Source organism: Scyliorhinus torazame, chromosome 6, assembly GCF_047496885.1.
Source record: "Scyliorhinus torazame isolate Kashiwa2021f chromosome 6, sScyTor2.1, whole genome shotgun sequence".
NCBI classification, from domain to species: Eukaryota; Metazoa; Chordata; class Chondrichthyes; order Carcharhiniformes; family Scyliorhinidae; genus Scyliorhinus; species Scyliorhinus torazame.
In genome coordinates this window covers 264720938-264745841 of record NC_092712.1, presented here as the reverse complement: position 1 = coordinate 264745841, position 24904 = coordinate 264720938, and the positions used below count along the sequence as shown (strand labels likewise).

General features: G+C 46.6%; 1 protein-coding gene across 3 annotated transcripts in view; it reads right to left on the bottom strand.

Moving 5' to 3' along the window:
• The window catches only part of LOC140425404 (F-actin-uncapping protein LRRC16A-like), a 530177-nt gene that overhangs the window by 147093 nt on the left and 358180 nt on the right, over positions 1-24904 (bottom strand). For all 3 annotated transcript variants that reach the window (XM_072509651.1, XM_072509649.1, XM_072509650.1), the window contains exons 24-26: positions 20396-20494; positions 15678-15806; positions 12682-12813 (exon numbers count right to left, since the gene is read on the bottom strand). In XM_072509651.1, the coding sequence (XP_072365752.1) occupies positions 12682-12813; positions 15678-15806; positions 20396-20494 (360 nt within the window). The remainder of the gene's footprint in view (positions 1-12681; positions 12814-15677; positions 15807-20395; positions 20495-24904) is intronic.

The following is a 24904-nucleotide window of genomic DNA, read 5'->3' as shown; positions in this document are numbered from 1 at the left end:
AACAATTATTTACTCAAATTCTCGAGGGGGGAGTCCGAATAAATCCATAAACAGCAAATATCAGAATACTCAATCTGTACTATCACAAGCTTCTCTATTTATAGAGATCACACATATCAGTAGCATACCAGGGCAGATATAAAAACACTAAGTTCTCTTCAGTAACATTTCTAAAGTCCCAGCTGAGATAAAGACTTGCTCACCTCACAATCAAATATTGGTCGGGCAGCATGGTGGCACAGTTGTTAGCAATGCTGCCTCACGCCGCAAAGGACCCGGGTTCAATCCCGGCCCCGGGTCACTGTCAGTGTGGAGTTTGCACATTTTCTTTGTGTCTGCATGGGTTTCACCCACACAACCCAAAGATGTGCAGGGTAGGTGACTTGGCAACACTAAATCGCCCCTTAATTGGAAAAAAATAATTGGGTACTCTAAATTTTTTTTTTTTAAAGTCTGACAACACGGAGGCAGTGAGCTGAGTGAGATGATGGTGAGGTACTGAGTATTATCATTGTCCGTGTACATTCTAACTCAGAGTTCATTAAGATGTTGAAGTTGCACTCGGTCTGGTTCAGCTGAGAGAGTGTCCAAGGAGAAGGATGGAATTGGAGGAACAGGTACAGGATTCATGGCGGGGCAAGAATCGATGCCTTTCGGCTCCCCATTTTCAACTGAAGGCAACATGCAGCTCATCCACAACTGAATATCCAACAAAGGAGAGAATTTAACAGACAGCAATGTGTGTATCTGTGCAGCATAGAATCCCTACAGTACAGAAGGAGGCCATTCGATCCATCAGGTCTGCACCAACCCTTTGAAAAATCACCTTTCCCAGGCCTTATCCCCTCCCTATTCCTGCAATCCCACCCCAAAGGGCAATTTAGCATGGCCAATCCACCTAAACTGCACATCTTTGGACTGGGGTGGGGTGCTATTAGAGTGGCTGTAAATGCACTGAATCCAGGAGACATCTCCTTTGGGCCAATGTCTTGGTTGAATTTGGGCAAATTTGGCTGGTCGTGGATAACCATTTTCAGACAGGCAGATTAGCAAATTAACGATGCTAATCACTCAATTCCACCCAGCTGGGGGGGTAGGGTCAATCAGTTTGCGGATGACACAAAGATTGGCCGCGTGGTGAACAGTGAGGTAGAGTGTCTTAGGTTACAGGAGGATATAGACAGGATGGTTAAATAGGCAGATAAGTGGCAGATGGAATGTAACCCTGAAAAGTGTGAGGTGATACACTTTGGAAGGAGTAATTGACAAGGAAGTATTCAATGAATGGCATGACACTAGGAAGTTCCGAGGAACAAAGGGACCTTGCCGTGTTTGTTCATAGATCTGAAGGCAGAAGGGCACGTGAATATAGGGTGGTGAAAAAGGCAAATGGGACACTTGTCTTTATTAATCGAAGCATAAATTCAAAAGCAGGGAGGTCTTGTTCGCATAGAACTTTGGTGGGGCCATAGTGGGAGTACTCTGTGCAGTGCTGGTCACCACATTATAGGAAGGATGTGATCACACTGGAGTGGGTGTAGAGGAAATTCCCAAGGATTTTGCCTGAGATGGAACATTTAAGTTATGAAGAGAAGTAGGATGGGCTTGGGTTGTTTTCATTGGAATAGCGAAGATTGAGAGGCGACCTGATCGAGGTGTACAAGATTATGAGGGGCAGGAACAGGATCTTTAGACAGTAGCTGTTCTCCTTAGTTAAGGGTCAGTCATGAAGGGACACAAGTTCAAGGTGAGGGGCAGGGCAGGAGGTTTAGGGAGGGGGGGGGGGGGATGTAAGAAAACCCCTTTTTTACCCACACAGTTCGGTCTGGAATGCATTGCCTGAGAGGCTGGTAGACGCAGGTTGCTTCACATCCTTTAAAGAGTACCTGGATGAGCACTTGGAACATCATAACATTCAAGGCTCTGGGCCAAGTGCTGGTAAATGGGATTAGGTGTTTTTCATGTGTCGGTGCAGACTCAATGGGCTGAAGGGCATGAGATGAGCAACGCACTAAGGCCAAGGTTTCTATCATCCGATTTAACAAATTAGTCTTGCTGGCGTCCAGAATCTGCGTGGTTATGCTCAAAGCTGCCACAGGCTCACCTGATTCAATAAGGTTGGTCACTGTGCCCAGTGAATAGTTCTCAAAATGCCATCTTTGTGTGAGCTCTTTGAGTTGAGAATATATTACATGGGTCCTCACCATGCTCCCGCCTCATACACATTGCCAAAAGTAAAGTGATGAGATGGCTGTCTTAAAAGTCCCGTAGACTATCATGCTGAAATTATTTATGGTTTTCCTATGCGATATTTGATTTCCCCAACACTCCATTCTAAACCTTAGAGTCACTCGTGGGTTAAAGAGTCTGACAACACAGAGGCAGTGGTCTGAGTGAGATGATGGTGAGGTACTGAGTATTATCATCGTCCATGCACATTTTAACCCCATATCTGTGAATGATGTGGACATCCTTGCAGTGCTCTGCAACATTAACCCACTCATGTCTAAGATGGACTCCTCAATTCTCTCGGATTGTGGATTATGAGTAGAAAACCTGATGTAGATTTTCTGTTACCGCTCAGTGATTATCCTTTCCACTGGGCGCAGCATCTGCAGGGCTTGGAAGGGACTGTGCTCCTCACTGCAGAACCTCCACTCCTGTCCTCTCTACCAGTATCTGCTTTGCGCACTTGAGAAGTGAATGACCCCACGTGAAAGTTCATTCAAACTGTCGCCGGGGAGGGGGCTTCCCATCTTTGCATTTCTGATGACAAGTGACATTGAGACACCATTGATCTCCAGTGCTTCCTCCTCTGCAGTTGTTATGTGTGGCATCCGTGGAGGCCAACGTCCAATTTTTCCTTCTCCCTAGTGTTCTGCTCCGTCAATGTGCAATGGGGACTGTGTGTGACTGGAAAGGCATGAGTTCACCCAATGGAGATGGTGCACTTAGTGAGGGTGACAACTGGGGAGAGGCAGCAATTTACATAATGATGAGGGTGAGTGGCATTGGAGATGGGATAGATGAGGATGTGTTTAAGTACATAAAAAGGGAAACATTGGTGCACTTGCAGGCTAAATGGGTGTGAGGAATGATATGATGGGAGTAAGCTTGACAAGGCAGAGTGAAGGGTCAGTGAAATGCACAACAGGATATGTCAGAATGTGCAACTATACACACCTTTCCTGAATTACTTAGGTCATTAAAATGTTTTCTGCACTGAAGCCCAGAGTATTGCACAATATTCCTGTTGGTGACCTGCTTGGCCACACCCAGCCAAGCCTTTTTTGTGGCAGCATTGGATTCCTTCCTCCCATTGCTGAAGAGGAGCATCTCTCCCCCATTTCCCCAACAGTAGATCGGGTGAGTTATCATTAAAGGGAAACGAGGTGCAGCCTTGGTGTGTCCCGAGTCCATCATTGCAACAGCTATATTTTGAAAAATCTCTGCTATCCTGAAAATTCTTTGGTTTGGCTCTTTCAATAGTGGAGTTGGGAATTAATTATGCAGTCACGCACCACACCCTCCTTGCATGTTCAATGCCAAATCTGGAAGATGTAGCATGATGTCTGCGTGAAAATGCCATAGACTGGCATGCTGAACTTGGGTTTCAGAACCTGGATGAAAGGTCGTGACTGACTCTGTTTCTCCCTCTGCTGTCTGACTTAAGTTTTTCCAGAATTTTCTATTTTTATGTTCTATAAATGTAAGTTGTTGTTATATGTATGCTCAGTTGCCCACAGGATAAACCTTCTGGGTCAGCAGGAGAGCAACTAAATAGTTCCATAAAAAACCCAGTGAACTCAAGGCTACAGCCTCACACCTTTCCTTGGATTGCCACCTTGTCGTGGTGGAGAGTTTTGAATGTTGCATTGATGACAAGAGTTATGCCGTCAGGCGTCTTAAGCTCCTGGCAGGGTCACTTCAGTAAGGAAACGGGGAGTCCACACCAAGTGAAGAAAGAACAAGGTTTATTTACAAATGATATATACAACGCCCGGTAGATCCCTACAGGATTACTCTCTCTGAGGTGGGTGCCTTACTGGTCAACCTTATATACATTAGTTAATAGAGATCCCCACCCCTAGCCGGGGAGCTCATACTCCACAAGGACCACAGGGAAGACAATCATTCCCATCCTGCTGGTTCGTGGGGATATCACAGTCACCCATGATGCTAAGGTGAGAGGGAAGGAACCTGACAAAGAGCAATGCAAAATAATTCTTCAATGGCGATCAGGCAGAAGATACTCATACGGTATCAATGGCCGCAATGGTGGATGAAGGCTGTAGCAGTAGGGAGATCCCCAGCTGTCAAAGTTCCCTTGCCACTGGAACTGGACCAACCCTTTGACAAGGGCTGGTGTGCAACAGCAAACCCAAGTTAAAAGACATCCCGCACCAGATGTCTACCTGGAAGAAACCAGCGCAAAAACGCAAGTCTTTTACCAACCTGTCCCAGGGCAAGATACGGCCTCTTCCTCCATTAAAATCAATGGGCAAACCCTACCAAATATGGAATATATCCGCTACCTGTGGAGCTACCTCCCCTTTAAGACTGACATCGATGCAGATTTCCAACATCGTATGCAATCTGCAAGCACCTCCTCGCGAGAGTCTTTGACGATTGCGACATTCATGCTGACACCAAGATCCCGGTGTACAAGGCGGTTGTCTTCCCAACTCTTCTATACTGCTCAGAAACGTGGACCATGTACAGATGTCACCTCAAGGCCCTGGAGAGGTACCATCAATGTTGTCTAAGATGGATTTTCCGCATCAGCTGGGAGGACAGGTGTACTAATATCAATGCTCTTGAAGGAACCAACAGCATCGAGGCCATGATCATCCAAAACCAATTCCGCTGGGCTGGCCATGTGCTTAGGATGTCAGAGTCCCGATTGCCAAAACAAATCTTCTTTGCCCAGCTCGAAGAAGGCTTCCAAACAAGATGAAGACAAAGGAAGTGTTTCAAAGACACCCTGAAGGTTTACCTCAAGAAATGCAATATAGACGACAATGCCTGGGGGACCCTTGCTCAGAAGGCACCTACTTGGAAGAACGCCCTGATTTGAGGAGATCCAACAGCTAGAGGTGGCTCAGAAAAGAATACCAGTGATGTGGAGTCCAAGGACCAATCCCACCTTCTGGAAACACTTGCCAAGTGTGCAGCTGAAGATGCAGCTCTAGGATCAGGCTCATCAGCCATGCAAGAACCCACAGAACCCATGGCCAGTAACATGGAGTTTCTTAGGTGGACAATCATGCTTATTAGCGAGTGATCTCCAAAGAAGACGATAGCTTCCCAAACCTTTTGAGTGCACTTCCCTTCTCACTTTCAGCTATTCAGGGTAACATGCAATTTGCTATCTTAAAGTCGCATCAGGCACTGAATGCACTAGTATTTCTGCTCCTTGACTGTACTATCCTATCTGAATTTTTGTCAAAGAATAAATTTTCCAATTTATTTTTTGACAAACTGACCAGTATTTTTCAAAACGGGTAATTTGACATTTATTAATCTCAGAAATTATTCCAGATGAAGATTACATCAATTAAGTAAACTGTATTCAGCCCATTCGGCCCATCGAGTCTGCGCTGACACTCTGAATGAGTACTCCACCCACACTCACTCCCCCGCCCTATCTCAAGAACCCTTTAACCTAACCTATACATCGTTTTTTGACACTGAGGGACAATTTATCATGGCCAATCCACTAACCTGCACATCTTTGGATTGTGGGAGGAAACCGGAGCACTGTAGCCATATAAATTTCTACAATTATTTTACCCAAATATTTTGCATCCGAAGGATGTTAATCCAGTTGCCTTCAGCTTTTCACATTGCTTAACCCAACCAGTCAGTTTCACATTGCTTGATATGTTTGAACATACACACAAAGAAATCCTGGAGATGCATAGTGATGAGCCTACAGTGTTTGAGTTCTTGTGATGACTGCTTCAATGGCATGGTGCTTCATAGCAATCTCTCTGCCTCTCTGGAGAATATTCCAGTCAGCACACATATTTTGAAACAGTTTACTGCCTGAAATAACCACTGATTGACAGGGATGCAGGCAGGGTATTTCTCTGCCTCTTGGCTACAACACTGGAACCATTTTATTAACTGTTCAATGCCCAAGAAGATACCATCTTGTGTTACACTCTGCTATTCTCATTCAGTACCTTCCACTCTATATAGTGTTGTCTATATTACTGAAACTCATAAATCTAAACAGTAGGCAACGCAATTCTCATTTCTACATTACAGAAGATAATTTTCCTCAATGCTGAGAATCCTTATATCATAGAATAGTATATCATAGAATAGTTATTCTGCAAATCAGCTGACAATAAGTGCCAGAGGATTACTAGGGGATTAGGCTGAAAATGGAGAGGCTGCAAGGGCCTTAAATTAATCAGATTCATCATTCCCAACTAACATTTCAAGCTGCAACAACTACTGATTGTGATTATACTCTCACATAAAACAAGGTCATCTATCTCACTTCACACAAGTACTGGAACTACAGAAATTTCATTTCAATCTTTCCATCCCACAGGAAAGAAAAAGAATTAATCATACACTCTTGGCATTTGAATGTCGCTCAATATAAGTTAGAGGAATAAAAATTACATCAAAATGTAATGGTGGTAAACCAAGTTAAGGAGCATAACCAGCACCTGCGAAGATCAGGAAACACCAATACTGGTTTGATGAGAATGACATAAGCCGCAAGCACCTGGTTTTTCTGAACCTGAAACAGGAACCCAACTCAAGAGGAAGAAAGCGGCGACACAAACTGTCATGATATCCAGATCAGCACATCATGGTGCAATCACACACACCCTGATGGACAGGCAGTTGGACCAACCAACACACACACAACATCGCAGCCAATCACCAGTGAGAGCACACGCACTATAAAACAGGGAACACCACAGTTCCTGCTCATTCTACCAGTAGATAGCTCAGAGCACAGAGCTCACAGCGCGCCACTCAGACATAGACCATGTGCTGAGTGCCTCACTAAGATAGTGATAGGGCTGGGCCCACAGGTTAGCTGGTGAAGCACGTACCCAAGCCAGTAGTTAGTTGTTACCGTTGATTAGACAATAGAACAGAGTTGTACCATCAACAGCCGTGTTGGATCATTTGTGCATCAGAAGACCCAACACGACATGATACCAGTAGTGGACGCAAACCAGCGACTGTGAGACCTACCTGCACCCTTTCAGAAATCTGCCATCCTGCTCCATGGAAAACATCAGCCCGCTGCAGCCGCTCCGAATTTCTGGCAATCTCAGCGTAAACTGGAAGCTGTTTAAACAGCGCTTCCAGCTCTTCCTCTAAGCCACAGACAGGGAGAATGCATCGGACACCAGGAAGATTGCCCTCCTCCACTCCACGGTGGGGCAACAGGCCATCCACATCTATAACTCCCTGGCATTCGCGGAAGGCGAGGACAAAACAAAATATAAGACGGTGCTTCTGAAGTTCGATGAACACTTCTGCGTGGAAGTCAATGAGAGCTTCGAGAGGTACCTATTCCAGCAGCGCCTGCAGGGTAAGGATGAGCCTTTCCAATCTTACTTAACACACCTTCGAATCCTCGCGCAGTCCTACGGCTATGGGGCCACCTCCGACTCCATGATACGGGACCAGATAGTTTTGGGGGTCATCTCGGACACCCTACGCCAGCAGCTCAACCTGCCAACTCCCAACAATTCCGCCAGCCTCGCAGGGACGTGCGGGCGATTCAGCCCACCTTCACTGAGTCATATCCAGATAGTATGCAGAACAGCGATAACGAAGACAGGGAGCCCTTCCGCGTTGCAGTAATCCACAAGAACCGGATGTCCCCAAGTCGGAACCACCAGCCGCTGCCAGTGCACAGCATTGATCCGGGCGATGAGTGGTGTGCCACTCTAATGGTCAACCGATCCCAGATCACATTTCGCCTGGACACTGGTGCCTCCGCCAATCTCCTTGCATGGTCAGCCTTCCAGACCTTGAAGGTTAAACCACCGATTCTGCCATCCCACTGTCAGCTGGTTGACTACAATGGAAACATCATCCCGGCCACGGGGTCCTGCCAGCTCGAAGTTACACACAACTCACACAAAGCCACATTATCATTTGAAATCGTAGGATCCTCAAAGGACTCTCTGTTAGGCGCACAGGCGTGCAAGATCCTCCACCTCGTTCGGCGGGTACAGACTCTGTCTCCAGAAGGCACGTCCGATTTACCAGATGCAGACTTTAGGGCGCAGCTCCACTCACTCCTCGCCCACAACCAGGAGGTTTTCGAGGGCATGGGCACACTGCCCTACATGTACAATATACGGCTCAAACCGTATGCCACCCCGGTCATTCACACACCTCGTAGGGTCCCAGCACCACTCAAGGACCGCCTCAAGCAGCAGCTGCAGGATTTGCAGGACCAAGGAGTGCTTTCCCGGGTCACGGAGCCAACGCCATTGGTCAGCTCCATGGTGTGTGTCAAGAAGCCCTCCGGCGAGCTCCGGATCTGTATCGATACAAAAAATTTAAATCACAACATTATGAGGGAACACTACCCCATACCCAAACGAGAAGAAATCACGAGCGAGGTGGCTCGGGCAAAAATATACACCAAGCTTGATGCCTCAAAGGGCTTTTGGCAGATTCAATTGGATCAGTCCAGCAGGAAGCTGTGCACTTTCAACACTCCATTTGGCAGATACTGCTACAATAGGAAGCCACTCGGCATCATTTTGGCCTCCGAAGTGTTCCATCGCATCATAGAACAGATGATGGAGGGCATCAAAGGGATACGCGTCTACGTAAACGACATTATCATCTGGTCCACCACACCGCAGGAGCACATCAGTCGTCTCCAGCGTGTCTTTGCACGGATACAGGATCAGGGCCTGCGCCTTAACCGAGCCAAATGCTCTTTTGGCCAGACAGAGCTAAAGTTTTTTGGGGACCACATCTCCCGGTCGGGTATGCAGCCGGATGCCGACAAAGTGGCAGCCATCGCAGCCATGCAGCAGCCGTCAGACAAGAAGGCAGTGCTGCGCTTTCTCGAGATGGTCAACTTCCTGGGGAAGTTCATTCCTAACCTTGCTTCGCACACGACTGCTCTTCGCCACCTGGTCAAAAAGACAACGGAATTCCGGTGGCTGCCCGCACACCAGAATGAATGGGAGGAGCTCAAGGTGAAGCTCACCACCGCCCCGGTACTGGCGTTTTTCGATATCACACGGGAAACAAAGATCTCAACTGACGCCAGCCAGTCTGGCATTGGGGCGGTACTCCCACAACGGGACGACATCTCATCATGGGCTCCGGTCGCCTATGCGTCGTGGGCCATGACCCCCACAGAACAGCGCTATGCGCAGAATGAAAAGGAGTGCCTAGGCTTGTTGACCGGCATCGACAAATTCCACGATTATGTGTATGGTCTTCCGCAGTTCACTGTGGAGACCGACCATTGCCCCCTGGTCGGCATCATTCAGAAGGACCTGAACGACATGACCCGTCGCCTCCAGCGCATTCTGCTCAAGCTCCGGAGGTACCACTCCCAACTTGTCTGCACCCCGGGGAAGGATCTCATCATCGCAGATGCTCTGTCCAGGGCGGTCAATACACCGCCCGACTCGGAGGGGTTCGTTTGTCAGGTCGACACACAGGTAGCCTTCACATCGGCCAATCTGCCGAAAACTGATGCCCGTCTGGCCCACATTCGCTGTGAGAGTGCGGCTGACCCCCTTCTACAACGTGTGATGCGCCACATGACGGAAGGGTGGCTCAAGGGGCAGTGCCCACAATTTAACAAAATCCACGGAGGATGACTTAGCCGTCATTGACGGTGTCCTCTTGAAGTTGGGCCGGATCGTCATCCCACACAGCATGCACAGGTTTGTCCTCGAACAACTGCACGAAGGCCATCTCGGAGTTGAAAAGTGCAGGTGGAGGGCCCGAGAGGCTGTGTACTGGCCAGGCATCAGCGAGGACATCGCCAACATGGTGCTCAACTGCCCCATCTGCCAAAGGTTTCAGCCGGCGCAACCCCCTGAGACACTTCAGCCCCATGAGTTGGTCACGTCCCCCTGGTCAAAGGTGGGCGTGGACCTCTTTCATGCGCTCGGCAGGGACTACATTATTCTTATTGACTACTTCTCAAGTTATCCGGAGGTCATACGCCTGCAATACATGACATCATCAGCTGTCATCCGGGCATGCAAAGAAACCTTTGCTCGCCATGGAATTCCGCTCACCGCCATGTCTGACAACGGGCCTTGCTTTGCGAGTCAAGAATGGTCTTCCTTTGCCACTTCATACAACTTCACACACGTGACGTCCAGTCCTCTGCATCCTCAGTCGAATGGCAAGGTGGAAAAGGGCGTCCACATTGCGAAGCGGCTCCTCTGCAAGGCTGCTGATGCCGGATCTGACTTCTGTTTAGCCCTGCTGGCCTATCGCTCGGCCCCACTGTCGCCCTGGCGCCTGGAGACAACGTCCGCATACACCCACCGGAGGGTGGCTGGTCGGCAACCGCCGAGGTTCTCCGCCACGTGGCTCCCCGCTCATCCTGGTTCGTATGCCTGATGGCTCTATTCGCCGCCGTAATCGGTGGGCCCTTTGGCTGGTTCCACGCTCGCTACGAGACCATGCACCAGTGCCACGCCCTCCTGTTGTCCCTGATGTTGACTTCGTTGAGCTTCCTGCCACTCTGCCTCTTCCTCTCTCACCCATGGCCAGGCCCATTCCTCAGCCGGTGGATCCTGACCCACCCTTTAGGTGTTCAACCCGAATTCCTCGCCCGCCTGAGAGACTTGACTTATGAGCCTGTTAGCACATTGGACTCACTGAATTGTTTTACAGTACTGTTAACGAGTTTTTTTTTCTTGTCATTCATTGTTCCAGAGTTTTCTCTCGTCGTTTGTTGATTGCATTTATTCTGTTATTGGTACAACCTCGTTGTTCTGTTGCACCTGACACCTTCCTCTGTATATAGTTTAGCCTCATGTACATGTTGTAAATATTGCACACACATACTCAGATGTACTCAGTACACATTTCTATTGATTATCATGTAGGCACATATCCTTTGTGAAGGGGGGGGGGGAATGTCATGATATCCACATCAGCATATCATGGTGCAATCACACACACTGATGGACAGGCAGTTGGACCAACCAGCACACACAAAACATCGCAGCCAATCACCAGTGAAAGCACACGCACTATAAAAGAGGGAACACCACAGTTCCCGCTCATTCTACCAGGAGATAGCTCAGAGCACAGAGCTCACAGCGCGCCACTCAGACATAGACCATGTACTGAGTGCCTCACTAAGATAGTGATAGGGCTGGATCCACAGGTTAGCTGGTGAATGGAACCCCCAAAGAAACACCAAAACTGAGATGGAGGTGGTGGTGGGGGGAAGAAAGGGGTGGCATCAAACTACAAGGTGAGGGAGGGGAAAGCAGCGCATACATGTAAATAGAAGATAACTGCCCACGGTAAAATAAGCGACCTAAGAAGAAATCCTGAAACAACAAAAGGAGGTGGGGGGGGGGGGGGGGATGATTGTAACCGATGCACATACCCTTGTTGAATATACAGTGTATAAAATGTAAAACTTGTAAAACATTTTTAAAAATTAATCATATTTTGATATTTCCTGCAGATAAAATATATTCTGAGAAGTGAAGAGAGTGTTACTGAGTTTATATTAACTGGAAGACTTAACATCAAATAGGAATCATATAGTGACATTGGACTTTAAAAAAAAATAAAGCTCAAACTTTAGATTGGAATACATTTTTCTAAAATCACACCAAGCATTGCAAAAACTGGATGAGAAAACTGGCAGGTTCATAATTTTCCTGATATGGCAGTCTCCAGTTACTGGATGAAAATATTTAAACAGCAACCAATGCAAACTGAATCTTTTGTCAAGAGAAACTACTCGCTATTCACTTTACTCGGTAGCACGTTGAACATCAGCAAGGTTTAGTCCATGTTGATGAACTGTATTTTATTATTTGACTATCCCAGATGTTATTCCTATTTCAAAGACAAATAGGGGCTGGTTTAGCACACTGGGCTAAATCGCTGGCTTTTAAAGCAGACCAAGGCAGGTCAGCAGCACAGTTCAATTCCCGTACTCGCCTCCGCGAACAGGCGCCGGAATGTGGCGACTAGGGGCTTTTCACAGTAACTTCATTTGAAGCCTACTTGTGACAATAAGCGATTTTCATTTCATTTCATTTTCATACCACACATCCCCAGTCACTGTTGCCGGCCAAAATGGTTGAAATTCCATAACTTCTGAGGCACAAAGACACAAGAACCTCAATGTCATCTCTAAATAATGGTGAAAACAAGCGTTTAAGCATTTTAAATTCAAACAATGTTTTTACATTTTACCCTAATGCTGTAGTTCCACTGAATAGCTGCTTTGAATTGCAACATGTTGATTGGAATTCCTACATTTCACATCACAATAAGCATGCCAGGTTTGAGCTGAATGCATACCTTGGACAAACATAAATCCAGATTAGAGAATGAAGACTACATTCGCATGAATCACACTGCACGGACACTAGCGGTGACAAGCCAACTCCATACGTCCACATGATTATAACAACTAGCTCATCAAAAATCCAATTGCACATCAGATACCTTGAGCTGTTCATCTACGACCCGAGTGACCTCTCCAGCCATGGATTCCAGTTTTTCCTGAATGGGATTTGATGAACTACTGATTCCTGCTGCCCAAGAATCTCCTCGCAGGTGATAAAGACGTGGCAACAGCTAAAGGTAAAATGATAGTTCATTATGAGAAGGGTATCTGAATTAAACATTTGTTTATTCCCCCACTTTTAACAAAACTACATTAGAATGATAAATGCAGTTGGTTGATTCCTCAATAGTTGTGCTGATTATCTAGGGCCAGTTGAGAAATGCGTATCAGCATGTCCTAGATAAAATCCATTATATTAGCCAAATCAAGCCTTACACTGGAATATGAACTTCTTGGAGTGGAGCTTCACATATGATCAGTTCTGCTGAGACACATTCCTGGGAGTAACCAGAAGGTTTGCTAAACCTGCATCGAACTTACGACTACACCAGAGTACTGTGTGCAGTTATGGCCACCATGTTATAAAAAGGATACAGAGACACTGGAGAGGGTGCAGAGAACACTTATGGGGACGATATCACAAATGTGGAGGTTTATAAAAGAGTAAAGTAAGGACATGCTGGGTCTCTTTGTCTTGAAAAAAGGCTCAGTGGTGACCTAATATAGGTCTCTAAAATCATTTTATAAAGCTTTTATAGAGTGGATGCAGAGAGAATGTGGGGAAGAGCATAACTAGAAGCCATCAATGTAAGATAGTCTCCAAGAAATCAAATAGCAAATTCAGAATAAACATTTTTACCCAGAAAGTGGGTAAGCGTGTGGAACCCGCTCCCACAGGGAGTAGTTGAAGCGTATAGAAGGGGGAACTAGGAAAGCAGACGAGGGGAAAAGGAATGGATGGTTACGGTGGTTGATTTGGCTGAGAAAATATGGGCACCACCCCTTTAGTCTTTTTCCAGTATATTGGTGAGTGCTTTCACCTTGAAGTGGAAACTTTCTGCGAAGTTTTGCTTTTTGTCAGTTTGAACACCTGACAAACAATAAAGTGATGGTCGAATGTTTGGTGTTATTTGTAATTTGTGACAGAAGATTTTAGCGACTGTTTTGTTGTCTGCTGAATATTCACATTAAGATTTTAGAAATTGCACTATAAACTGAAGAGACTAGAGCAAAAGTATTTATTAAAATCTCATGTTGGATTACAAAATTAGGCCAGCTTAATGGCCAGCAGCATGGTAGCACAGTGGTTAGCATAGTTGCTTCACAGCTCCAGCATCCCAGGTTCGATTCCGGCTTGGGTCACTGTCTGTGTGGAGTCCGCACGTTCTCCCCGTGCCTGCGTGGGATTCCTCCGGGTGCTCCGGTTTCCTCCCACAGTCCAAAGCTGTGTAGGTTAGGTGGATTGGCCATGATAAATTGCCCTTAGTGTCCAAAGAGGTTAGCTGAGGTTACTGGGATAGGGTGGCAGCGTGGGCTGAAGTAGGGTGCCCTTTCCAAGAGCCGGTGCAGACTCAATAGGCCGAATGGCCTCCTTCTGCACTGTAAAATCTATGATTCTATGATAATGCACAATACGAGTTTGATCCAGCCCTTTTTTATTCATTCATGGGATGCGAGTGTTGCTGGCTGGGCCAACATGTTTTGCCAATCCCTCATTGCCCTTGAACCGAGTGGCTTGCGCGGCCGCTTCAGAGGGCATTTAAGAATCAATCTTCTCTGGAACTGGAGTCACATATAGGCCAGGCCAGATAAGGATCGTAGATTTCCTTCCCCAAAAGGACATGAGTGAACCAGATGGGGTTTTATGACAATCAACAATAGTTTCATGGTCATCACTGGGCTTTTTCATTCCAGATTTTTTAATGAATTCAAATTTCATCATCGTGGTGGGGTTTGAGCCCGGGACTCCGAGGTCTCTGCATTGCTAGTCTAGTGACAATACCACTACACCACTGCCTCCAAGTGCTGGGACGCAGGTGGGGCGCAGACCCTAGGCAGTGTGGACCATGGAGCCAAAGTGACCAGACCTGTCATATTGTGCTCTGTGCCTGTTATGTACCTGCCTTTGCTGTTCATCAATAAATCCCTTGTTAACTACAGTTAATGTATGTCTCGGGCCATCACAACCCAAACACAACAGTAAAAGGTTCATCCTGTAATTCTACACAATAGGAAAAAAGAACTTGATGTACTCAGGCCTTAAACATAAACAGACAAAAGTTAAGAAAATTACCCCCAAAGTTCTTTGCGAATTCTAAATGCACCAAAATGGCATTTGACTGACTTTTGGTAAAACAGTGGCCCTGCCTGTAATGCTGAACAAAGAAAAGGGCATCAGTAACATACACCAGTCTACACCACGAGGAAACCAAAATTGTACGTGGACTGTGCCAGTTGGAAATGTACAGGGGCATCAAAGATTTTCTTGAGGCAATGGGCCCTACAATTTTGGTTGTGATATTATAAATAATTCACATTTAAAACACCTGTCTAAATGCTTCATTTGCTGAAATGAACAGAAGTTTTTAAAAAAGTAATTGAACAACCATTGACCAGCTGATAAAACACAGATGTAAGGTAACAATCAGCAAAAGAATAGGCAGAATGATCAGTAAGACAAAATGGGTTCAGGATTAAAAATTAGGCTACAATTACGATAGCACTGGTTTCGTTTTCATGTGTTGAAGTGAATTTAGTATTGAAGTTATACTGAAGGAACAATCAAAAATTTGGATGGTATCCACATTGCTGATATCCCTGTAGCTGATGCAATAGATACAGCTAGGCCATCTCATTTAGGTACCTGACTTGCAAATGCCTCAATGCACGATGTCCCTACAGTTCACAGCTCTAGTTACACCAAAGTTGAGCCCCACATTTGGAAATGCTGTCGTGTGCTGTGTCCAAAAAGGTGTTTGCGCCGAAACATTGCCTATGTATAGATTATTCGTGAATGACGAATCATTACTAGGTGCGTCGTGAAACTTTCAGCATAAGATAAATCCTTTAATTGTCTGCCAATAGAATGTCTCACCGTTTTGGAGTTTTTGGCATCTCTCATGAAGTTTTCAGCGAGTCGCACGTCCTCTTGAACATTATCTGCACCTGAATACCTCAATGAGTTGAGATGATCCTGCACTTTCACACACATCCGGTCAATCATCTGTTGACAGAAAACAGTAGTGTTATCCAGAAGCAAACGCCACATTTAGAACAGCTCGGACATGAGCCTAGTTGCTCAAGAGTTTCATGTTCGTGATCAAGTTATCACATTCTTGAATTGTCTGGAACTATTTATCCCTCAATCAAATTGCAAAATCGAAATAGTCTATTTTGACATTGCTTTCTAGCTGGATTTATTTGAATTGAATAACCATTTATTTTACAAGTGCTATCTGGATTTGTTCTTCAGTTCGTAAATTCTGCCCATACGCTTAGAGATGTAACTGCTACGAACAGTATGTTTTATTTCATTATACCATTATCCATAACATCAGCTAAGGAAAGGGATCAAAGGATGTGTGTGTGTGTGTGTGTGTGTGTGTGTGTGTGGGGGGGGGGGGGGGGGGGAGGCAGAGATCAGGCTATTGAGTTGGATCATCAGCCATGATCATAATGAATGGCGGAGAAGGTTCGAAGTACCAAACGGCCTCCTCCTGCTCCTTTTTTCCATGTTTCTAAGACACTGCTGCAAGTATTTTTCCATAGAACGATGTTGAGAATCAGTGAGCCTATTTCATTGTAATTGGTTAAAGAATGCATGGATAAATTTAATATTATGTTCCTCTTAAGTTTAGATTAAGTTTTCAGCTACTTCTTCGATCATTCCTCATTCCTCACCACTGGTGGGGCATTGGTTGACCAGGCTGATTCCTGGGATGGCAGGACTGTCATGTGAGGAGAGACTAAATCGGTTAGGATTATATTCATTGGAGTTTAGAAGGGTGAGAGAGCATCTCAGAGAAACTTACAACATTCTAACACGATCAGACAGGGTAGATTCAGAAAGAATGTTCCTGATGTTGGGTGCACCCACAACTAGGGGTCATAGTTTTGAGGATAAGGGGGAAACCTTTTAGGACTGAGGTGAGGAAAAATTTCTTCACCCAGAGAGTAGTGAATTTGTGGAACTCGCTACCACAGAAAGTAGCTCAGGCCAAAACGTTGCGTAATTTCAGGAAGGAATTAGATCTAGCCCCAATAGCTCTTAGGGCTAAAGGGATATGGAAGGAAGGCGGCATCAGGGTATCAAACTTGATAATCAGCCATGATCATAATGAATGGCGGAGCAGGCTCAAAGGGCTGAATGGCCTCCTCCTGCTTCAATTTTCTATGTTTCGATGTTTCATCCACAGACCACCCCAACCAACCCCATATCATTCAATTCCTTGTACAAATACAAATTTTCTCCCAAGCATATCCCTCCCAATTCCCAGGTCAAAACTCCATTCTTAACAAGTCTGGCCTGAATTCCTCTACCGTTTCAAATTGTTGTCTATTTCTAATTCATCTTTAGTTTCTAAGATATTCAAATGCATCAATATCATTCAACCAGCTACCCAGCTTTTTAACTGTTGTGGCTTGGACACCTTCAGTATGGCAATATTCTAGCATGCCCACATCATCGAGATCATTGTAGTTAAAGTCACCTATGTGACCACAGTTTGCTATCCCACCTTGACTACTCAACACATACCAGCCCATCTCCACTATGGTCTACCTTCAAGGCACTGTTCTCTCGCATAATTCCATTCATGCTTTTCATTAAAATTCTTTCATGGGATGTGGCATCGCTGGCAATTCTTGTTGTGTATCCTTAATTGCCCTTGAGAAGGTATTGGTGATCACCACTGCAATCCATGTGGTGTAGGTACGCCTACGGTGCTGTTAGGATTTTGTTCCAGTGACTGCGAAGGAATGATGTTACCGTTTCCAATCAGGATGCTGTGTAGCTTGGACAGGAAGGTGCAGGTGCTGTCCCATGTGTCAGCTGCCCTTGTCCTTCTAGGTGTTAGAGGCTGCAAATTTGGAAGGTGCTGTGAAACGAGGGCTGGGGGGTTGCATCAATGAATCTCATATATGGTACACCTTGCCTCCACCTGTGGATCAGTGGTGGAGGGAGAGATTGGTTAAGTTGGTGAATGGGGTGCTAATCAAGCAGACTGCTTTAGCCTGGATAGTGTCAAGCTTTTTAAATGTTGTTGGAGTTGTACTCATCCAGAAAAGTGGACAGTATTCCAACGCACTCCTGACTTGTGCCTTATAAATGGTTGATGCATGTTGTCTGATTGTCCATTGGTCATCAAAGTTTGGAAGAACCAAGACAGTCAGCTGCTCAAATTCATTAAAATTAATGCCAACTGCGAGTTATGACAGAAACATCACGGCACAGATGCCAATTCTGACCATTTTCCTGATTCTCTCCCTCCCCACTTGCTCCTGAACCACAAACTCATTTTTGCTTATTCCCATTCCTGGTTTATAGCCAATCATCATCGATTCCACTGCCCATATCCTCATTCAATGCTTTGATTTTAAATTTGCATTTTTCCAATTATCTCTTCATTAGGCTGTATAACTCTCTTCAGAAAGCCAACTTGTACATACCTCTGAGGCTTGTATCACTGAGCTTAAAATCTCAAACTCATGTTAGACCATAAGACATAGGAGCGGAAGTAAGGCCATTCGGCCCATCGAGTCCACTCCACCATTCAATCATGGCTGATTTCAACTCCATTTACCCGTTCTCTCTCCATAGCCCTTAATTCCTCGAGAAATCAAGAATTTATCAACTTCTGTCTTAAAGACACTCAACGTCCTGGCCTCCACCGCCCTCTGTGGCAATGAATTCCACAGACCCACCACTCTCTGGCTGAAGAAATGTCTCCTCATCTCTGTTCTAAAGTGACTTCCTTTTATTCTAAGGCTGTGCCCCCGGGTCCTAGTCTCCCCTGCTAATGGAAACAACTTCCCTACATCCACCCTATCTAAGCCATTCATTATCTTGTAAGTTTCTATTAGATCTCCCCTCAACCTCCTAAACTCCAATGAATATAATCCCAGGATCCTCAGACGTTCATCGTATGCTAGGCCTACCATTCCTGGGAACATTCCTGCTTTTATATTCCAAGCCTCTTGAGATAAATGACAACATTGCATTTGCTTTCTTAATTACGGACTCAACCTGCAAGTTTACCTTTAATCCCTCAATCACTGATCCAGCCCATGTCTGTAATCTTTTCCAGCGTTATACGTCAGTTTGTAGCCTCTGCCCCTCTAACCCGAATGGCATAGCCTTTGGTCACTATGTTATTGCACTCAAAAAGTGGGTCTAAAACTCTGGTTCATCGCTCTTTCACTCCTTATTAAAATGTATCTCAAAATGCCTTTAACTATCTTCTCTGTCACTCCCTAACCTGTGTCCATTACATCTCCTGCAAAGCACCTTGGCCATAAAAGGCATTCCACAAATTAAAGTTGACACCGAACAATAAAAGAACAAAATTTCATCAGTAATCTAACAAAACAATACATGTACATTCAATCAAAATGGCAAACTCTGATTTTCAATCGAGAATTCTGCATTTTATAATTAAGCCAGATCTGTCAAAGACGTTGCAATGAAGGAGAAACTATTTGTTACTGAGGTACAAGAACAATTCAAATATTAGTTACAAAAGGGCCACTCGGTCACTGTCTGTGCGGAGTCTGCACGTTCTCCCTGTGTCTGCGTGGGTTTCCTCCGGGTGCTCCGGTTTCCTCCCACAGTCCAAAGATGTGCGGGTTAGGTGGATTGGCCATGATAAATTGCCCTTAGTGACCAAAAAGATTAGGAGGGGTTATTGGGTTACGGGGATAGGGTGGGAGTGAGGGCTTAAGTGGGTCGGTGCAGACTGGATGGGCCGAATGGCCTCCTTCTGCACTCTATGTTCTATGTGACAAAATAAAATATTATGCAGTCAATTCGACTTGGTGCATCAAATATAAACAGGTAATGGTAGGCAAGGAGACCTACTAGCTCAGTTGGTTAAATTGCTAGCGTGTAGTTGAGAATAATACACACAGTACAGGAGTGATTCCCATTCTGGCTAAGGTAGGCTTGGGATTTGCCTCAAAAACAAAAAATGCTGGAAAATCTCAGCAGGTCTGACAGAGAGAGAACAGAGCTAACGTTTTGCATTTGGATGTCTCTTCATCCGAGCTAGAGAGAACTAGAAATGGGATGAGAGGGGAGGAGATGCAGTAAGGGCTGGACAGAGGGCCAGGAATGGGGGGAGGCTAGGGATAGATTGATAAAGCTGCCGTGGACAGAAAGACAAAGGGAATGAAAATGGTGGTGATCGTGGCGAAGAAGGGAGCGGTGGATTTGCATCCTCGCCCTGCACCTGTGCGTTGAAAGCATTGGCAAATCACCACTCGAAAAAAAAAAGCCAAGAAAACGGCTCAGGATGAAACATTAGCAGACAATAAGCGAAGGACCTGGCTTCAGGCAGAGCACACATGAATGAATGAAATGAATGGTATGCAAAAGTGTGCAAGGCCTGAGAGGGTTGTTAGCATGCATGCTCTTAACTAAATAACTGGATCAAATGTTCTTCAGTATTTTTAAGTTAGATTGACAGTCTGAAATGCAGTTGTAGCAAGCTGACAAATAGGTTCATCCATCCAACAAAGGAGCAGGGAATATTTTCAAATGTACTTGCAGACTCTGAATTATTTACTGGTTGCAGTCATGTACGACTGCCTCTTCACCTGCTGTGTAGTGCTGGTCACAATGCCCTGCTGTAACCTGTAGGCCTGTTCCTGCAGATACTTCCTGGTTTCATGATTCCGCAGCAGATAGTTCTCAATCTAGAATGAAGACAAAATAATAATAAAAAAATATCTTTTTGCATGGCCATTGCTTATTATGTTTCAGAGGCATCGCAATACTCCAGGGAAAAAGAGATTCAGAAATAACTGCAATTCCCTTGTGCAATAATTTAAGTGGGTCTGAATACAACCTATCCCACCAACATAATAATAATCTTTATTAGTGTCACAAGTAGGCTTACATTAACACTGCAATCAAGTTACTGTGAGAATCCCCCAGTTGCCACACTCCGACGCCTGTTCGGGAACATGGAGGGAGAATTCAGAATGTCCAATTCACATCTTTCGGGACTTGGTGGATATCGGAGCACCCGGAGGAAACCCACGCAGACACGGGGAGAACGTCACGACTCCGCAGAGACAGCGACCCAAGCCGGGAATCAAACCCGTTGTGAAGCAACTGTGCTAACCACTGTGCTACCATGCCACTCTGATTGGGCGTTTTGAACCCCAACATGATTGGGGTTCAAAGCACAAGCACAAGAACAATTCACGATCATCGAAAAAGACAAACTAAGGACACACAGTTCTGAAAAGCAGAGTTGCTCAACCGAAGTGCTCCTCTTCAATTACATTTTAGGGACTAAATAAGGAAATGCTAAGTGCAGTGCCAGCAGAAACTGGTCTATCTCCGTTGCACTGTGTTTGCCAAATGGTCCATATCTATTTCAGTTGGAAGATACAGCTGCCGTACAACCAGCCTGCTTTCTATTAGGATCAATTTAGTGATATTCTATTGGTCAGGGTTAGGTCAAATCAAAGGAATAACTTTTGCCTTTCAACAGGAGAGGAAAAAGTATAATAGCACTTTTCAAGTGACTTGATAAAACTTGTTTTGAAATTCCAGTGCATACAAGCATATAAATCTTATCTCAGTGAAGTGTCGTCATGATTATCAAAGTCTCCATGCTACACACACCAACCATATACATGTGTACACACATTATGGGCACGATCTAACCAAAAGAAAACAGCCCATTCGGGATGGGAATTGAAGGGTCTACTCTGTTATCGAATGGCACTCTGGATTTGTTTTCGGGCCTCAAAGGAGAACGCCCCACCGAGGCCGCATTTCCTGCATGGAGGAGCTCCGACGAGTTGAGCTCCTCAGTGCATGTAGAGGTCAGGGCACCAATTTTATATGGTGCTCTGATCTCTCACCCCATGATGCGATCCACGGAATCCTCTCCCCCCATGCCCCAACTCACCTGTTGGGGGGGTCCTTGAGCCCCCTGCACTCCACCACACATGAGCAGGTCACCCCTGAGGCCGATCACTGAGTGGGCAAAATGCTACCTGGGCACCTTGATACTGCCAACCGGTCAGTGCCCCTGCCATTACCACCTGGGCACCCTCGCAGTGCCAGCCTGGCATCCAGGTGACACTGTCAGGGTGCCAGTGCTAAGGCGCCACCTGGTGTCATTAGCCCTGCCAGGATGCCGGCTTGCCCAGATTCCAACCGGCCAGAAGCCGAGGAGATTTAAAAAACTCACTTAACTCTGCCAGCCTGGGTCCCGTCCATGGTGGGCGTGACCCAGATCGCGGGGTCTGGTGAGATCTCGTTAGCTCTCGCGAGGTGTAATGATCGTTGGGAATCCCGGGAGAGGCCGCGGGATCTACCAGCCGCGACCCATTCCGATGGGACATAGCTGATCACGCCCTATATATTACATCATGGAAGATTCAAAATGGACCACATTTATTAGGCCTTCATGAAAAGACTACTTTCCAGATATTGTATTGTTATCATTCACTTAGATCAAATTATGCAGAATAAATATAGTTACCACTCTGAAATTATATCGTAGGTCATTAGAAGCAGTAGTAAGGTCAAATGATAAAATTTTGGATGATCAGCAAAAACAGAAATGCCAAGTCAGCCGAGAATGAGAACTGAGGAACAGGAAAGGACATAGGTTTCCATGTGTAGATTAAATTGCACTAAAAAAAACGAAGGAGACCATTGTTTAAGGTGACTTAGTATTGAAAGATTTTTCAACTGAAGTTCCTGCCATGAGAAGATAATGCTTCAGTGCAAACCCTCAAATTAGTCTGTACATTAGGACTAATGTATGTTTAAACTAATGCAGTGGGTGTGGGGGAAAGAGGGAGGGGTGAAGCACTAACATGAAGTGTGCGAGAAGCAACAAGGTGCTAAAAGGAAGGGCGAGACATTAGAATAAGATGTTGTTCAGAAATAGGAGCCATCAGAAGGGCAAATGCAAGACATACTAGGATGGGTTTGGGTAAATGCACAGAGCATGGTAAATAAAGTTGCTGAATATTAGACAAAAACTGAAACATGCGATGATATTGTTGCACTTACAAAATTTGCCATTAACAAGGATTGGGAATGCAGTTGGCCCGGCAGAGGGCAGTAAAGCAGAGCTGCTGATTGGCTGTTGCAGGGAGAATTTGCATACGTCCGGTGCGGTCACTCTAACTTGAAGGTGTACCTGCGTAAGAGACCCTAGCTGTTCAAGCGAAGACAAGCATCCAGCAGAGGGCAGTAGAGCGGAGCTGCTGATTGGCTGTTGCGAGGAAAATTTGCATACGCGGTATCCGGTGCGGTCACTCTAACTTGAAGGTGGTTTGTGGAGGAGCTGTTGTCAAGTGACACTTAAACCCGAAACACTTCTTCAGTGTTTCCCTCCCTACCCCGTCCTCCAACTAAAAAAAACCCAACCGCTGTAAAGATCAAGACGAAGGCTCGAGGGCAGGTAGAAGTAGAAAGAAGTTGAACCGTGACGTCACATCCTGCAGGTAAGGGATTGGCTGGTGACTGGTAAGTAGTTTTTCTTTTATTTTCCCTCCCGTGTTATTGTGCGGGATGCAGAGGTTGCTGAGTGAGTGCTTGCTGAGAAGGGGAGTGAATAACAGGTAAGCTCTTTCTTTCTTTTTTTATCTAGAGGGGATGGCAGGGAAGGTAGTGCAATGTTCCTCCTGCAGAATGTTTGAGGTGAGGGATGCCGTCAGTGTCCCTGCTGATTTCATCTGTGGCAAGTGCACCCATCTCCAGCTCCTCAGAAACCGCATTAGGGAACTGGAGCTGGATGAGCTTCGGATCATTCGGGAGGCAGAGGTGGTCATAGATAGAAGCTTCAGGGATGTAGTTACTCCGAAGAATAAAGATAGATGGGTGACGGTGAGAGGAGCTGGGAGGAAGCAGTCAGTACAGGGATCCCCTGTGGTCGTTCCCCTTAGTAACACGTATACCGCTTTGGATACTGTTGCGGGACGACGACTTGCCAGGGGTAAGCCATGGGGTACAGGTCTCTGGCACAGAGTCTGTCCCAGTTGCTCAGAATGGCAGGGGGAAAGGAGCAGAGCATTAGTCATTGGAGACTCCATAGTTAGGGGGATAGATAGGAGATTCTGTGGGAACGAGAGAGACGTGGTTGGTGTGTTGCCTCCCAGGTGCCAGGGTCCGTGATGTCTCGGATCGTGTTTTCGGGATCCTTAGGGAGGAGGGGGAGCAGCCCAAGTCGTGGTCCACATAGGTACCAACGACATAGGTAGGAAAAGGGATAGGGATGTAAGGCAGGAATTCAGGGAGCTAGGGTGGAAACTTAGACCTAGGACAAACAGAGTTCTTGGGCGAAATTCTCCACCAACGGCGCGATGTCCGCCGACTGGCGCCAAAAACGGCGCCAATCAGACGGGCATCGCACCGGCCCAAAGTTGCGGAATGCTCCGCATCTTTGGCGGCCTAGCCCCAACATTGAGGGGCTAGGCCGACGCCGGAGAGATTTCCGCCCCGCCAGCTGGCGGAAATGGCGTTTGTTGCCCCGCCAGCTGGCGCGGAAATGCGGCGCATGCGCGGCAGCGTCAGCGGCCGCTGACAGTTTCCCGGCGCATGCGCGGGAGCGTCAGCGGGCGCCGACAGTTTCCCGCGCATGCGCAGTGGGGAGAGTCTCTTCCGCCTCCGCCATGGTGGAGGCCGTGGCGGAGGCGGAAGGGAAAGAGTGCCCCCACGGTACAGGCCCGCCCACGGATCGGTGGGCCCGATCGTGGGCCAGGCCACCGTGGGGGCACCCCCCGGGGTCAGATCGCCCCGCGCCCCCCCCCAGGACCCCGGAGCCCGCCCACGCCGCCTGGTCCCGCCGGTAAATACCAGGTTTGATTTACGCCGGCGGGACAGGCAATTTCTGGGCGGGACTTCGGCCCATCTGGGCCGGAGAATTGAGCGGGGGGTCCCGCCAACCGGCGCGGCCCGATTCCCGCCCCCGACCAATCTCCGGTACCGGAGACTTCGGCGGGGGCGGGTGCGGGATTCACAGCGGCCAACGGCCGTTCTCCGACCCGGCGGGGGGGTCGGAGAATGACGCCCCTTATCTCTGGCTTGTTACCCGTGCCAACGAGACGAGGAATAGGGAGAGAGAGGAGTTG